Here is a 15,755-nt window from a genome sequence, read left to right as displayed (position 1 = left end):
TTTAAAGTAGACGAACAAATGAGCAAATTAATTTGGAATATGCAGAAAATATAAAAACATAAATGTAAGGAACTGCAGAAAGGGAGAAGGAAGTCAAGCTAAGCTTTGAAATGGTAAAACGAGTGCAATTATTGAAATGTATAAAACTGAAAATCATGAATGAATGTTTCTGGTCAACGTGGGACTCAAAGCCATAACACCGAGATGAAGCATCTCATGCTCTAACCAACTCAGGTATGCTACCCATGTATTTAAAGGGTACACCGGCTTCCTCGGCCAATAAAGCGAGATGAGCGCCGCAGCCCCAGAGTCGGTCACGACTGGACCTAATGGTCAGGGGTCCCTTTACCTTTCACATGACCCTTTAAATACACATGCATTTGGAGAGGATTTCTTAACTTGGCAGAAAGAGAAAGAGAGAGACGACCTGAAATAAGGGCCGGATTTAACTTTGAAGAGGCCCTAAGTTACTGAAGGTAATGGGGCCCTTTCTATGTCCAGCTGTCCTTTGTCAACAACAAATTGTTGTGTTTTTTGTGTTGAATATATACTATATGGTAATTTATGGACCTAATAGGTATCTAAAGCCATTTGCACATAGCAAAATATGTATTTTATCAAAGTAATTGTTGAACTGAAATACAATTAAGAAGTATATTAATAGTGAATTTTTGGGGGGAGGCCCCAAGAAGAGTGGGGCCCTAAGCTATAGCTTGTTTAGCTTATAGGTAAATCCGGCACTACCTGAAATACAGAACAAAATATCAACATTTTAAGCCGAAATAAGGGGCCACCTGTAACAGGACAGGTGGCCGCCCTAAGGCTATTTAAAGCGGCGTGGTGACGTCACAGTGCAACGTGCGCGCGCTTCCTCCGAGGCGCCAATCCCCCACTGGGCCCCGTGAGCCTGACTCGCGCTCACGAGACTCTCAAGGGGTCGCGGGTTCGAATCCCGCGTCGGGCGAAAGGTTCTCAACTCCGCCGCTAGGCCAATTCTGCGACTCGTCGTCAGAAAGACCTCTCTGGGGGTGGGGGTGGGGGTGAGGGGGGGGAAATAAAAACAAAACACCGACAACACAAGTTGGGCCTGCGGTGGTTGGGCACGCGCGGCCTAGCGGAAAGCGCCGCTTCCCCGCCCTCGGCAAGCCGGGCTCCGCCCCGCGGAAAAGGAGCCGAGGCGGGTCCGTGAGGGGAAAGATGTTGGGCGCCGCTCGGCGGCATGTGGCCTGCGCTTTGTCGGGCGGCGTGGACAGCGCCGTGGCGGCCCTGCTGCTGCGGCGGAGAGGTGAGGCAGCAGCCACCCGGGCGGCGGGGTTCGGACGCGGCCCGGCGCCTCGGCCTTCCCCTCACGCGAGCTCCGCTTTTTTCCTCACGGGCCGCGGGAACAGAGCCATCCTCCTTCCCCTGACGCCGCCTCACGGCCGCCGCTCCGTCGCCTATCCGCTTCTCAGCCGTGAGGGGGGGGGGGGTGGTTTGTAGGTCTTTTGCTCGCGAGTAAGCCCGAGGTTTTACTCCCGTGTCTTGAGGGTGGCGGCATTCACACGTGTCTCGTCAACGCACACGCGAGTCTCTCTCTCTCTCTCCCCCCCCCCCCAATTATTCTCCTCAGGGAGCCGTTTTCCTGGGTGGGATTTACCTTGTTTTATTTATTTATTACAGGCTCGCCCTATTCATACGCAAAGACGCCCTCAAGAGAGGATTTTGTAAGCGAAAAGACAATGGGAAGACTTTCCCCATTTGCTTCCCTTACTGCAGAGGAATATTTGAGGTCATTGGGAGAGTCAAAATGGCTCTCCCGTACTATTTCAGACACATGGTTTATATATTTAGATATGTGCGAGTTTATGGATATTCTGTATTTGAGACCTTAGAATTAGAACACCACAAAGTTTCTTCCAGGGAGAACGAATGAGAAAACCCTCTCAAGTCTGCCTGTGCAAGATCGATAAATGCATTAGTATTATGTCTCCTTCTTACATGAAAGGGGCTTTTGTATCTACTGTAAAAGCCTTGTGTCACCCTCATCTTTCCACGGACATTATACTAATACACAGTGCTATTTTTATGGGAAAAGAGGTGCTGGAATTCCCCATGAACGGCTCCCTCTTTCTCTTAGAATGGCAGTGGCACCCACCTAAAAAGTTCCAGCTGAAAAACCCCCTGCTAATAAAGCCATTTGACTACAATTCCACCATCCTTAACTATTGGTTAGGGTTAGTAGGAGTTGTAGTCCCAAGATACCTGGAGCGCAGGAGTTTGGGAACTGCCCGTGACCTTCATTCATCCAGTTCCACTTTCCTTGGCGATTCCAAGCTCTGAAATGCTTCACTATGAAGCTCTACTATGAAGCCAAAATAACATGTATTCCTAATCTGAGTATACCTTGGTTTTGTTTGTTTTTTGTTTTGAAGCAGTGTTCTGTTACAGCGTGAGGCTTCGCAAAAAAAAAAAAAAGGCTTGCTGAGAATGACACAACTATTTTTGACAGCTTGCTTAATTTGCAAGGTTAGTCTTGAGTGATTCTTCATGCAAAATATTTTATTTCTTGTCCTCTCTAGGGTACCAAGTGACCGGAGTGTTTATGAAGAACTGGGACATTGTGGATGAACAAGGAATCTGTTCTGCTGACAAAGACTGTGAAGATGCTTACAGAGTTTGTCAGATACTAGACATTCCATTTCACCAGGTTTTCTATGTAAAAGAATATTGGAATGAAGTCTTTAGGTAAGAGAGTTTTCATTAAAGATTTGCCAAGATAAAGCTTTGCATGGCTGTATGCAGTAATGAAGTAAGGGAGGCTGGTATCCCCAAAGTCAGCTTAGGTCTGTGCTGTAATGCAAACCTTTCTGCATATGCACAGACACTCTGAATGACTGACTGCATTTTCCTCCACCTGCAGTGGATATTGGTGGGGTTTAATCTTGCTGTTTTCATCAAAATAGAACTTGTAGAGCACCTGTTTAGGAAAACATGCCGTTATACATGTGCAGAGTGATCATTAAAAACATCAATTACTCTTTGCAAATCTATAGACAGGGAAAGAGGTTCCATGTAAGAGGGCCCTCGTATGATATTCAGGCACAGTGGTGTAGTGGGGGCACATTTTTGGGGTGGGGTGCAACCAGGCCCCCACAAAGGCCCCTTCTCCACAGGGCTACATGCAGCCCAGCTCTGACCCGGAGAGCAGAGAGAAGGAGCAGTGTTGCGGTAGCGTTGCTGCCCCTCTCCTCCACTTGCCCCTGGCTGGGCCAGGCACAGTGGTTCCCCTCAGAATTTCCAAGCATTTTTATGTTTGACTTGGGGCAAAATCATTCTCCCCCCACCCATCTCCCCCAAATCTACGCATTTCTACACCTTTGACATTTTTAATGTTATAGCCCATTTTAATCTAACAGGACTGTCTTCTCCTGCAAATGCTCCTGAGGTATTTTCCATTTCTTTTAGGGCATCTTGGAGGTATAAAGAATAAAGAATGCATGATGGATGTCATGGCCTTGCATCCTTGTAAAATTTCCTTAGGGGAGACTGTGAATGAATTTTTCATGTACTAAAGGCTCTGATGGATCACTGTGTCTGGGATGAGAAAGGGTGTGTGTGTGTGTGTGTGTGTAAAAAACAAGGTTTCATTTCCTTGCAGCTGATAGGTTGTTTGCTTGATACATCTGGAGATATATGCTGTAGGGCAGTATAGAGTGCTGCAAATGGTCATTTTTCTTTTATAGAAATTTGTTTTATGATTTTATGGGTTCATTTTTTTTTTTTGATGGGAGGAGTGGAGTGTGCCAAATCTGAGCAAGTGCCATATGCTTCTTCTCCAGATAAAGAGCTTGGCTCAACCTCTACTGAGGATTCAACCTCTCAGTTTGTAGTCATAATTTATTTACAGCTGATGGTCGAGTCCATGCAGAACATTTTATTGTTGTTTGCAATGATGGGCTCATAAGGCACTTTGAGCACCTCATGAGCTCAAAAAGCAGGACTCAGATGTTTAAAATACACGAAGACACAAGATGAAGAAGTCAATTTTCAAACCAGGTTCAGCAAAATTACCTTTGGAGGCTGATTCCTGTTCTACAATGCAAAGAAGAAGTGAGAGAAACCTTTGCAAGATAACTGTAGACTTCATAGCTAATTATATTGCATATGTGAACATCTTTGAATTGTACAGCCATGGTTACAAATATACAGTTTGTATTTGAAAGTTGTTGAAAGCATGCCTGCAGATTCTAAGATCTTGATTTTAGTAGTAGTTCTTAATCATGGTTGAATATAATAAACACTGAACTTCATAATAAGTGCTAAATACAAGAAGAACTGCCATGTTAACCTCAGAGTTTCTGAGCATAAGAAGAAACAACTTCAGTGAAATCCAGACAGAGGAAAGCTTGTTTAGTTCTAGTCCTCTTACTGGGATGAAAAAACGAATTAGATACTTGTTTTTACATAAAATGTGTAAGATTCCTGGTAAGCCCATGTGGTTAGATTTAGGATAAACCTTGGCAAACATGGCTCTGAATTTCCAAATGTTCATAATCATTCTAGTTTTCTTTACAGCTACCTCTTAAATGAATATGAATTGGGAAGGACCCCTAATCCTGATATTATATGCAATAAGTACATCAAATTCAATTATTTCCTGGATTATGCTGTGAATAACCTTGGTAAGTTGCTTGCAGGTATTATCTACAACTTAACCAAAGGACTGTAGCTTAGTAGAGCACATGCTTCGATTGCAGAAATTATCTGGTTCCATCCCTGGCATCTTCAGGTAGGGCTGAAAAAGCCCCGTTTGAAACCATGGAAAGCCATAAAAATATTTAACTTCTTTATTTCCTGATATCCTGTATCTATTCTACCGGAGGTGGCATAAATATAGTTCCCAGGAGGTCCCATCCAGGCAAGCAGTGACTTGTCTAACTTCAGCTAGGCGGTGGCCTCATAAGCATTCATACCAGTGGTCTGACTCTGTATGAGCCAGCTTCTTGTGTTTCATTCCTAAATACCAATAAAGAAACTGCAACCAAAATCAGGAGCAAGCCCTTGAGAAATTGATACAGATTTTAAGACTGGCCTCTTGTTTTTTCAGGATTTAGGTGTACCATAGAAACTAGCATTGTTACGTAATATGTTGGATCTTTTGTTAACATAACAGCATGTTCTAAGCTTCTCTCTGAAGAATCTCCCATAACATGCACATATTTTTTAAACCTGCCAGGAGCAGATGCAATTGCCACTGGACATTATGCAAGAACTTCTTTGGAAGACAATGAAGTATTTCAGCAAAAATACATACGCAGGCCAGAAGGACTTTTCAGGAATAGATTTGAAGTAAGAAATGGTAAGTGGCCTACTGCTGAAATCCAGATCTTATATTTAATATAATTTATTATGCTGAGAATTGGGATGAGTGGGGCATATGTAACCTACATATTTTTGCCCATAACATGTATTTTGCAAAACATCTCTTAGGATAGGATAGGGAAGGAAAAGCTAAAGCAGAGCAGACAATTGATGTAAGGTTACATTATTTGGTGAAGAAATTCTGGAAAAGCTACTATATAGTGCTGCTCATTGTAGACCCCATAATCAGGATGCTTGCCTTTGAGTATTGCCTGAACAAAAGTTGGGTTATTTACTGTTTTGGGTTGCCTTGTGTATGTTTTAGGGCTGTTGATTGCCCGGATGTACCTTATTGTTTCAGCTACTTTGTAATGGCCCATGGGTGAAATAAATGAATCAGACTTTACTTCACTGCATAGCACATACAGAAAGCATTATATTCTGAAGGACAATGTGCAGTGCATTCTGATGCAAAGTTGTTCACCCACAATTTATGTTCCATAGCATCTGGAATAATTCACAGGAATAGCTTCTTGCTGGGTTGGGCTAAAATCAAATGAAAGGTTTATTGCAGCTCTAGCTTGAGTTTCTCTTTGGTTGGTTATGGAATAGTTTGTTCTTCCATGGAGCTTCCTTTATTAACCATGAAGCAAACTGCACATATTTCCATAGGCTCACACTGAGGAGCTCCATGTATATAGCATCCGTTCAATTGAAGTGAGTGGGAGGGCATCATAGTTGGCAGATGAAGTGTGTACATCAGCACTTATTTTGTCTGCAAACAATTGCTGCTTTGTACAAAGAGTGTTTTCTTAACATTTCCTTAAAATATGCATCACATTTTTTTGTAATGAGAAAATTTGGATAATTTTCTTATTAAACTTGATATCTTTTATAATATTCTTTTTAAGTAATAGTCAGAAATACATCGAAGGAAACATGCGAGTGAAATGGGCTGTGTATAGTCAATGTAATTTTATTTTATATCTTTTCCTTCACCTCCCTTTTCACAGCTGTAAAACTTCTTCAGGGAGCTGATCATTTTAAAGACCAGACATTCTTTCTCAGTCAGATCTCACAAGAAGCCTTGCGGAGAACAATTTTTCCTCTAGGAGAGCTAACAAAAGACTTTGTAAAGAAGATAGCTGCTGAACATCACCTTCACCATGTACTGCAGAAAAAAGAGGCATGGTAACTCTTACTGTCTTATCATCAAAGCGCTTAGAGGGGCAGTGCTCACTGAATGGGTCTTGTGTGCCACCATCAAAAAATGAGTGCAGCAGTAGAATTCTGTCATCCTCAAATTGTTTTTGTCACCCCATTGTTCTCCTGATAAGAGCTTATTTTGCACACTATGATTGAAATAGAGATGATTGTAACAGTTCAGTATGGTTGTTCCCTGGACAAAGAAGCCACTTGTGGAGAAGGGGGAAGTTGCCTGGCTTTGCTGGGTCCACCTTCTGTGTTATGGCCCTGTTCCTGGGCATTCATGCATTGGTACTGAAATGTGCGTTGGAAAAGTCTGTGCCATGTGAGTGGGGCCGATACCAGCCATGGTATTGCGGGCATGATCACCGGTCCTGTTCTCCATGCACAGCTGAATTGGGGTCTTCATTACTTCTGGAAAACATTTCATGGTCCCAACTTGTGACGTTTTTTGTTTGAACTATTGGTATTGCTCACTGAAAAAAACCTAGCTTTTGTAATGTGTTTAAAGCATGAGTAGTTAGTGAAGTGTATATTTACAACTCTTGTAATCCACACACTGAAGTACAGTGTTTAAACAAGCCTCCCAAAACATTGATATGATCGTTGCTCTGTGTCTCCATTTTAATATACCAATTTGTGGCAGTAGTTCCGAGGAAGACGAATAGAAAGGGTTTGCCAAAAAGTGCTTTAGCTTTTACCACATTTCACATTCCTTGTCCAGTAGAAGTTGAATCTGCATGACATGTCACCAGAAGGTGTTGCATGGTAGAATCAGGCATGAGATGACCATGAATATATTATAGTATTCTTGCCATAGGGTGGTCAAAGAGTGATTCTTTCTGTGATTATGTGTTTCCTGGAAGAGTTGATCAGGACGAATGTGGTTTTCCTCTTGTGAATTAAGACCCTAGTTGGTGGGGTAGGGAAGGTGTTTGGGGATCGACCCATTAATCTGGTAAGGATTGCCATGGTTTTGTGTGATGGTTTTCTGGATATAATTAGCAATAAAGAGGTGTATTGGAATTGCAGTAATTAACAGGTGAGGTGATAATGTTTAGGGAATTAGCTTCCAGAGCAGGTATAGTGGAGAGACTTCTGCTTAACTGCTCTTTTTCATCTGAACTACACGGAATTTCACTTTCCTGCCTTTTTTAAACCAGCTGTTAGTTACTGAGATCTTTTGTAGGAGAGACCAGATATAAATGTTTTAATAAATTAATATTAGATTTTTATTTATGTACTTCAGGGAAGGATGTTGTCTTTGATGGAAATTGAATTTTGCTCTCCGCTCTGCATGTTTCTAGCTATATCTTCTGTGCTGTTAAAACTTTTAAAATATCCATGCTTTTTTATTTGTTGTTTGGTCACGATGGTCAGAGTTTCTGTTCCCTTGTTTTATTTTAGAGCATGGGAATCTGTTTTATCGGTGAAAGGAATTTTGAAAAGTTCCTTCTGGAGGTAAGTAATTACGGATTCACCACATTTATAGATAACTTGTATCAGGTGTCTTTAAAAAATAAAGTATGCTGTTGTTTTGTTTTGCTTTGGTTTAATTTTCAGATTGTGGCCTGGGAGTGGGTTTTTACACACAGTTGTTTTCCTTGCAGTATTTGGAACCCCGTCCAGGCAACTTTGTTTCCATTGAAGACAACAAGGTCATTGGAACACACAAAGGTCAGCTGGTATTTTGTTACTATGCTAACGTCCCTTGTGTTTGGAAAAAATGGACTGCTTTTTTGTAATTTATTTGCATTTCACAGCACGGTTATATATAAAAAGCAAGGTTTATATCTCTGTTTTCTGGCTCTCTGACCCCGTATCTCATGAACAGGAAGGATGCAGAGGCATCAGAAATGACTTTTTTGAGTTCTGTCTTTCCTGAGTTGACCCAACTAACAATAGATTAAATGTTGAGCCCCGGTGCTTGTAGAACGCAATTTGTGTCAAAAGCATCTGGTTGTAAAAGCTTCAGATTTTGTAGTTAGCTATTCTACTGCTGTGTTCTGCTTCTGTTTTATTAGCTGATAAATTGTAGGGAAATGAGCCTTTTTTAGGCTGACAAAATTTTGATCCTTTAATCTCTTTAAAGTAAATGGTAAAGCAGTATAAACATAAACATGCTTAAGGAAGGAATCTGTTAATGCTTGAAATTAGACCAGACATGTAAAGGGAGAACAATCATTTTCACAAAGAAAGGAATTGTAATAATTGCTGGGCTTGGCCTTGGCCTTCAGCAGCGTGAGACTTTGTGGAGGCTTTTCAACAGGATAGTTTTGCTATGCATTTCTCATTAAATCCAAAGGAAGCTGTGGGTTTTGATTCCCCAAAGTTAAGCCTAAGGTTTGGGAATGGGGTTGTGGGACTGGAATGTTCATTTCTCTGGAGGCAACTGGTCTGGGGTCTTGCACACCCTTCATTCCCTTAATACAGAGATATAGAGGTGGTTCCAGTCCTTCACGGTGCTTCTCTTCTTCATAGTTAGGTAAAGGTAAAGGGACCCTTGACCATTAAGTCCAGTCGCGAACGACTCTGGGGTTGCGGCGCTCATCTCGCTTTACTGGCCGAGGGAGCTGACGTTTGTCCACAGACAGCTTCCAGGTCATGTGGCCAGCATGACGAAGCCGCTTCTGGTGAACCAGAGCAGTGCACGGAAACGCCATTTACCTTGCAAGATGGAATATATAGGTTCAAAAGATTTGTAAGGAGGAAGAGGCCTACCCATTCGATGGCAAAACTGTTGCATATTTATATTCTCATTTTGGTATCTATCTAAAAATTACACATTTCAAATTGTTGCATGTAACATGTAAATGTGCACTTTTATTGGCTTTTGGTTTATTTATATGATTTAATGCAATCAAACATATGTTCATCGAGAAATGCTGGTGTAATAAAATAGAAATGAATGTGAGTTATGAGCCATAATTCTCACTTGCAGAGCCCCACCTCTACCTTCCACTCATTAGGTGGCCTTTTTCATGCCACGATTGTTGACTTTCCAATCTGTAGCTTATAGACATTCACTTATCTTACAGGGCTTCTGTGAGAATTACTGAAATAATAGTGCTTCAAGCAGTAGAAATCTGCCATACAACCTGCTTGTTTCCTGCTTGGCAGGGGGTTGGACTCGATGGCCCTTGTGGTCTCTTCCAACTCTATGATTCTATGAACCCCAGTTTGAATGTGCCCATTGGTTCAAAAGGGTTGGCAACCCCTGTTCTATTGTCTAGCTTGTGATTTAATTGGCCCCTCAGTGCAGTTTTGAAGGCAAATGTTACAAATAACCGTTGCTGTAAATACATCTACAAATGGGTGGCTTAAATTTGTAATCTCTATAGGCTAGTGGCATGATCAAACTCAGTAAGTTTTTAAATTGTAAGACAAAATGTTGGTAGAATTCTTGTCTTTGTAAGTTTTAGGTAGTTGAACTTTCTTTCATAATAACTGAGAACATTTTTTTGTTTCCTTGGTGAAGTAGAGCAGTACCCTCAATTATAACAGTTTCACAAAATATGCTCATATATCCTCTAATGCCTGCTTATTTGCCAATTTGTTATCTGCTACTTTTCTTGATAAATACTGTTCCAAAGACCTAGAAAGAAACTTGTGCCTGATCCTAGCTAATGAAGTGCATAAATATGGAGTATTTTTTGGCATTTGAGGCGGGTGTGGCAGATGATTGTCAGCATATTTTGCATTGTTGAATCACACTTTTAGAAAAGGTTTTTGACTTTATAGACTCAGGCTTACTTTTTAAGAAAATGAAAATGAAAATGCAGCAGTTGATGAGTGTCCCCTAAGTTTTCATGAGTTACTCATTCAGAAACTATGTTTTTAATCTGTAGGATTCTGTTCTCTGTTGAAATGGTAGGTTGCGATTTCTGGAGGAACAAAAGGATTAAGCAGTGTTAACAATGTGAAATATATATTTTATTTTATTTTTTATTTTTAGGTTGTTTCCTGTATACATATGGCCAGAGAGCCAGGCTAGGAGGCCTCAAAGATGCTTGGTTTGTTGTAGATAAAAATATTGCCTCTAGGGATATCTTTGTGGTAAGTTTTCTAATTCTGTGTACCGTTTGTAATTCCTGCCAAAAAGAATGCGGTTATTATTGGCCTAAGATTCTTGGCTTTTCTATTGAAAAGAAAAAGAAAAGCTGTTAAGTTAGCTGGTGTCAAGTTTTATTACATCCTGTTCAAACTGGCTTTTGATTAACAAGATTAACAAGATTCTTTGATTAACAAAGATTGAAAAGGATGTTGGCATCAGGAATCTAATGGCATGCACTGAAAGAAATTGTTGAGTTTTACCTTAGAACTAATATAAGTTAGTCTTACCAAATATATTACTATATCTTTGATTAATAATGTTTGTCCAGTGCAGTGTAGGTAGTGTTTATCATGGTATATTGCCTAAAACCTATTTAAAATCCCAAATTCCATAATAAAACCATGGTTTAGTTTGCATAGCTAAGCTTTGCCTACACACACACCTAGACATGTACCTTGGTTTAAGAACAGCTTAGTTTATGAACAACTTGGATTAAGAGTGCTGCAAACCCAGAAGGAGGTGTTTTGGCTTGTGAACTTTGCCTTGGAAGCAGAACATGTTCCGCTTCCTGTTGAGTGTGTTCCATTTGTAAATTGAGTCCCCCGCTGCTATGGGAAGGCACGCCTTGGTTTAAGAGCGCTTTGGTTTAAGAATGGACTTCTGGAACGGGTTAAGTTCGTAAACCAAGGCACCACTGTAAAAGGAGACACCCAGTAAACCTGCTTGTCATTTTGCAAAATGAGGGGCTGGAAAGGTGAGGAAAACTGCAAAACTGTTTTAGCTATTTTAGTCATGCTGGCCAGACGCCGGCTCCCTTGCCCTGAAGCGAGATGAACACCGCACCCCATAGTTGCCTTGGACTGGACTTAACTGTCCAGGGATTCTTTAGTTTTACCTTTACCTGCTATTTACAGATGTTGCACTAAACTGTGATAGGTGCCCATAACACCCACCCACTTCAAATAATCATTTCACACCCTGTTTTTTTGCCATTCTTTAGCCATTCTTAGACAAGAGGTTGCTAACCTGTGACCCTCTAGATCAGAGTTTTCCAAACTTGGGTCTCCAGCTGTTTTTGGACTACAACTCCCATCAACGCTAGCTAGCAAGACCAGTCGTCCAGGGTGATGGGAACTGTAGTCCAGCAACATCTGGAGGATTGCAGGCTAGGCATCCTTGCTTGAGATTCAGAAATCATGCTTAAAAGCAAGCAAGCTAGTTTTTATGTTTGTTGCCATCCCTTTTGTAGAAAATGTAAGTACTGAAATCTACAAACAAGATAAACCACTGTCCTTGTGATCCCAAGGTATTTTGTGCCATCTTGTCCTATAGGAAACCCTGAATCTTGCAGAAATTTTCATGGTTTCACGGATGTAGTTTCTCTCTTCCTGAAAGAAATATTTGAAGCAGTGACGTCATTAAACATCAGACTTTTAAAAAAAATTGAGATCCAAAGATCCAACACAGTCTTCTTCTTTGGCGATCACTCGTAGCAGAGTATGATTGTCTTCCATGTTCACAGTTTTAACAGTGAGTCCATAAGTGACTGTGGAGGCCAAGTCTGGATCCACACGTCCTTCCACAGTGAGGACATTGGTTTCCGGGTGGGAGTTGAGCATGGTGAAGGTTTTCATTTTTAAGTTCGGAACAGAGTAGTCGCTTTGGTAGACGATCATCAGGCATCCGACCAACAGGACCAGTCCAACGAAGTTGATGTTGAAGCATCATTGCTTTGACACTATTGATCTTTGCTTCTTCCAGTGCACTGGCATTAGTTCACCTGTCTTCCCAAGTGATGTGTAAAATGTGTAGTCAAAAACCACAGTATTGCAAATGTGGCTGTGAAGTTACTAATCCGTAATAAAAGAGTGGTTTTGTAACTGTTTTCCTTACCCAAATGCTGCTTTTATTCATAATGATCAGCCATGTGATCAGCTAGTTTTAAATTAAAATTGTTGTACCCACTTCCAAGGCACCCTCTACAGACCATCCTGCACTTTACAGAGATCTCTTGCGGACAAACAGGGTACACTGGATCGCAGACGAACCTCCCGCAGAGCTGATTCGGGACAAAATGATGGAGTGTCATTTCCGCTTCCAACACCAGATGGCACTAGGTGACTAGACTTCATTCATTCGTTCATTTTACTTCTGTGGGGAAGGCGTTTGGTATTACAGTGGTACCTCGGGTTAAATACTGTATTTTTCGCTCTATAAGACGCACCAGACCATAAGATACACCTAGTTTTTGGAGGAGGAAAACAAGAAAAAAAATATTCTGAATCTCAGAAGCCAGAACAGCAAGAGGGATCGCTGCGCAGCGAAAGCAGCGATCCCTCTTCCTGTTCTGGCTTCTGGGATATCTGCGCAGCCTGCATTCGCTCCATAAGATGCACACACATTTCCCCTTACTTTTTAGGAGGGAAAAAGTGAGTCTTATAGAGCAAAAAATACGATAATTCATTCCGGAGGTCCGTTCTTAACCTGAAACTGTTCTTAACCTGAAGACCACTTTAGCTAATGGGGCCTCCTGCTGCTGCCACGCTGCCGGAGCACGATTTCTGTTCTCATCCTGAAACAAAGTTCTTAACCCGAGATACTATTTCTGGGTTAGCAGAGTCTGTAACCTGAAGCATATATAACCTGAAGCATATGTAACCTGAGGTACCACTGTACTAGGAAAAGAGCCAGTATTACTGCACAATGACATTTATTTGGATTAGGAGATAGCATTCAAATTTGATGAGAATGCGAAAGCTAGTTCTTTAACTTTTATTTTATTTTGTGTTTAGAGCCTTGCACCTTAACTCTAAATCAGGATGGGACTGTATGGGTGACAATGGTCAAGCCAATCAGGGCTCTTACCCCAGGCCAGGTAGGTACTGAAGATGCTTTTGGTTTCTTCCTGTGTGTTAAATTTACAGCCTATCAGTCAACTGGGACTTCCTTCCTGGGTCTGGAAAAATATGCTTAGGATTACAGCCTCAAGCATCTCACCGTTTGAATACAAGAGTCCTGGACAGGTAAAAAGCTTCGTCAAAATATGTTTGAATTTCTTTATTTCTTCGGTCTGAATTGATCACAGTTTGAACTTTTAAAGTTGATCTTACATAAATTGTGCCCCACAATAAGTCTCCTTGGATTTTTTTCCTGAGACATAATGACTTCTTCTGTCAATAAGTTGCAACGTATTTTCAGTGCAGCAGTCTTATGCAGTTACCTGAGAGCAGGCCTCTTTGCATATATCGGGACATATTCTTTCATTAACCTGAGTAGGATTGAGCTGTGAGTCTGGATCTCTCACCCGGAGGCAAACATTTTCTTTTCCATCCTAGTGTGCAGACTCCTCTGTAGGCTTGTTAAGTGAGTATTTCAATATACCTATTAGAATATCTCCCGCCTGGAGGGAAATAACTGTTTCTAATGGATTTTTCTTTCCTTGTTGCACAACTTTCTGATCCCTTGCAGTTTCATTTTACTAATTAGCATTTATTGGGTACTATAAATTCAGTCGTCCCTATTTCTTTTTTTAAAGAAAGTTGTAGAATGTGTATAATGGACTGCTAATTATAGTGAAAGAGGCAACACTAAGCTCTACTTCTTTCATTTTCCATGAGTCAGTGCCAGATCCTGTGGACGTCTGCTTGGAAGTGGGACCCACTGAGTTCAGCAAAGCTCACTTCCAAGTAAATGATGAGAAGGGATGAGCTGTAGCTCAGTGAAAAAGCGCCTGCATTGTATGGAGAAGGTCTCGTGTTGAACTCTTGGCTTCTGTAAGAGCAAAACTGGGAAAGACCTCTGCTTGAGATCTTGGGAAGCAGTTGCCAGCTGTAAAGGACAGTGCTTGGCCATTATGGGCCAGTGGTCTAATGTAAAGTAGTACAGTGTTTTGAGAGGGTGCAATACCTTTTTTAAAACGGATGAATAAATGAGAACTGTAGCTGTTGCCCACTTCCTTCTGTTCCGTTTTCATCTCACACTATCCTAGAAGAAATGGGTTGCGTTTTGGAAAGCAGCATAATGGCTTCAACAACCAACGTGAAAACGCTCAGAGCGCTTTCTAAACTGCAGCCTCACATCAAGGTGGTGACTCAAGCAAGTCCTAATGAAATCTTGAGAGAGTGATGCGAATAGCCAAGCGCAGGGTTGTGTCCACAAAATAGTGAGACTTAGGAACACTTAACTTTTCAGAAGAGTCTTGCCATCGAATTCTCATACACAGCTGAGTAGTTTGTTTTATTTGGACCTAGCGATGTCTTGAGTCACCACCCTCCAAAACTGCAGGATGGCTTTCAAATCCTGCAATTCTAACAAAAAAGGATCTACAATACAACATAAAAATGTGTGTATGTGTCCCTGTGTGCAGATTAATTGGTGCTATGGGCTGTGTGCTTGTGGTCTATTGATGGGTGTGCTAGATAGTAAAGATTAAGTTCAGATGTTAGTCTCCTAGTGAAGAGAATTTTTATAGGCACCTTTTGAGTGGTATATCAAAGGAAAAGCATTTAACATACTTGGCATGGAATGCAACACTTGCCTTTTTGTTTATTTAGAAGATTGCTTTTTAAAAACTGTATATTGTATATCTATATATCTGTGCATTTTTTTATATATCGAGTTTCACACATACCAATAACTTTGATGCCCTTGCCTATTTTTTCACATTGCCATGTTCAAAACAGGAGAGCTTACATGTGACTTTGGTTCTGTGTTCAGTTATCTATTCCTTGCAGTTACACATAACCCTCTGTGTGCTGTAAACATTGTTGCCATTTGTCTTTTCAGTTTGCTGTTTTCTACAAGGGTGATGAATGTCTTGGCAGTGGAAAGATTTTGAGACTGGGTCCCTCGGTGTATACTTTGCAACAGGGCAGAAACAGAGAAAAGACGGCTGAGAATGGGCCTGCTGATGAGGTCAAGGTAGAACCAGCCACGTGACTGCTTTCTTTCATGCAAAGACTTTGTTACTTAAAGATGTTGAATTAAAAGAGAGAGATCAAATGGTCTTACAGTTACAAGAAGACATCTGAATACACACACTGACGTATTTGTTGGGATATTTTCACAAGGTGAATTATGATAATACTTTAGAGTTTTTTTAAAAAAAAAATGAAATATTTTTGACATGATGAATGACCTATGGTGCTGAGAAACA

General features: G+C 41.1%; 1 protein-coding gene across 1 annotated transcript; it reads left to right on the top strand.

Annotated features, from left to right (window-relative positions):
• Positions 1-1,103: 1,103 nt before the first annotated feature.
• On the top strand, positions 1,104-15,601 carry TRMU (tRNA mitochondrial 2-thiouridylase). The gene is made up of 11 exons (XM_079994467.1): positions 1,104-1,285; positions 2,559-2,724; positions 4,555-4,661; positions 5,216-5,338; positions 6,354-6,526; positions 7,954-8,007; positions 8,157-8,223; positions 10,502-10,602; positions 12,573-12,717; positions 13,393-13,475; positions 15,386-15,601. Exons 1-11 carry the CDS (start codon positions 1,198-1,200, stop codon positions 15,536-15,538), a joined length of 1,260 nt encoding a protein of 419 aa, XP_079850593.1. The 5' UTR covers positions 1,104-1,197; the 3' UTR covers positions 15,539-15,601.
• The last annotated feature ends 154 nt before the right edge of the window (positions 15,602-15,755 follow it).

This window comes from Podarcis cretensis (assembly GCF_951804945.1).
Source record: "Podarcis cretensis genome assembly, chromosome: 10".
Taxonomy (NCBI): Eukaryota; Metazoa; Chordata; class Lepidosauria; order Squamata; family Lacertidae; genus Podarcis; species Podarcis cretensis.
The sequence above is the reverse complement of the archived record's forward strand: the minus strand, read 5'-3'. Positions and strand labels throughout refer to the sequence as shown.

Excerpts from the sequence above, each read along its gene's own strand:
- TRMU (XM_079994467.1), top strand. The coding sequence starts at position 1,198 with ATGTTGGGCGCCGCTCGGCGGCATGTGGCCTGCGCTTTGTCGGGCGGC. Across the intron at positions 2,725-4,554 it reads TATTGGAATGAAGTCTTTAG|CTACCTCTTAAATGAATATG; the intron begins GTAAGAGAGTTT and ends TTTTCTTTACAG. Across the intron at positions 13,476-15,385 it reads GGGCTCTTACCCCAGGCCAG|TTTGCTGTTTTCTACAAGGG; the intron begins GTAGGTACTGAA and ends TTGTCTTTTCAG.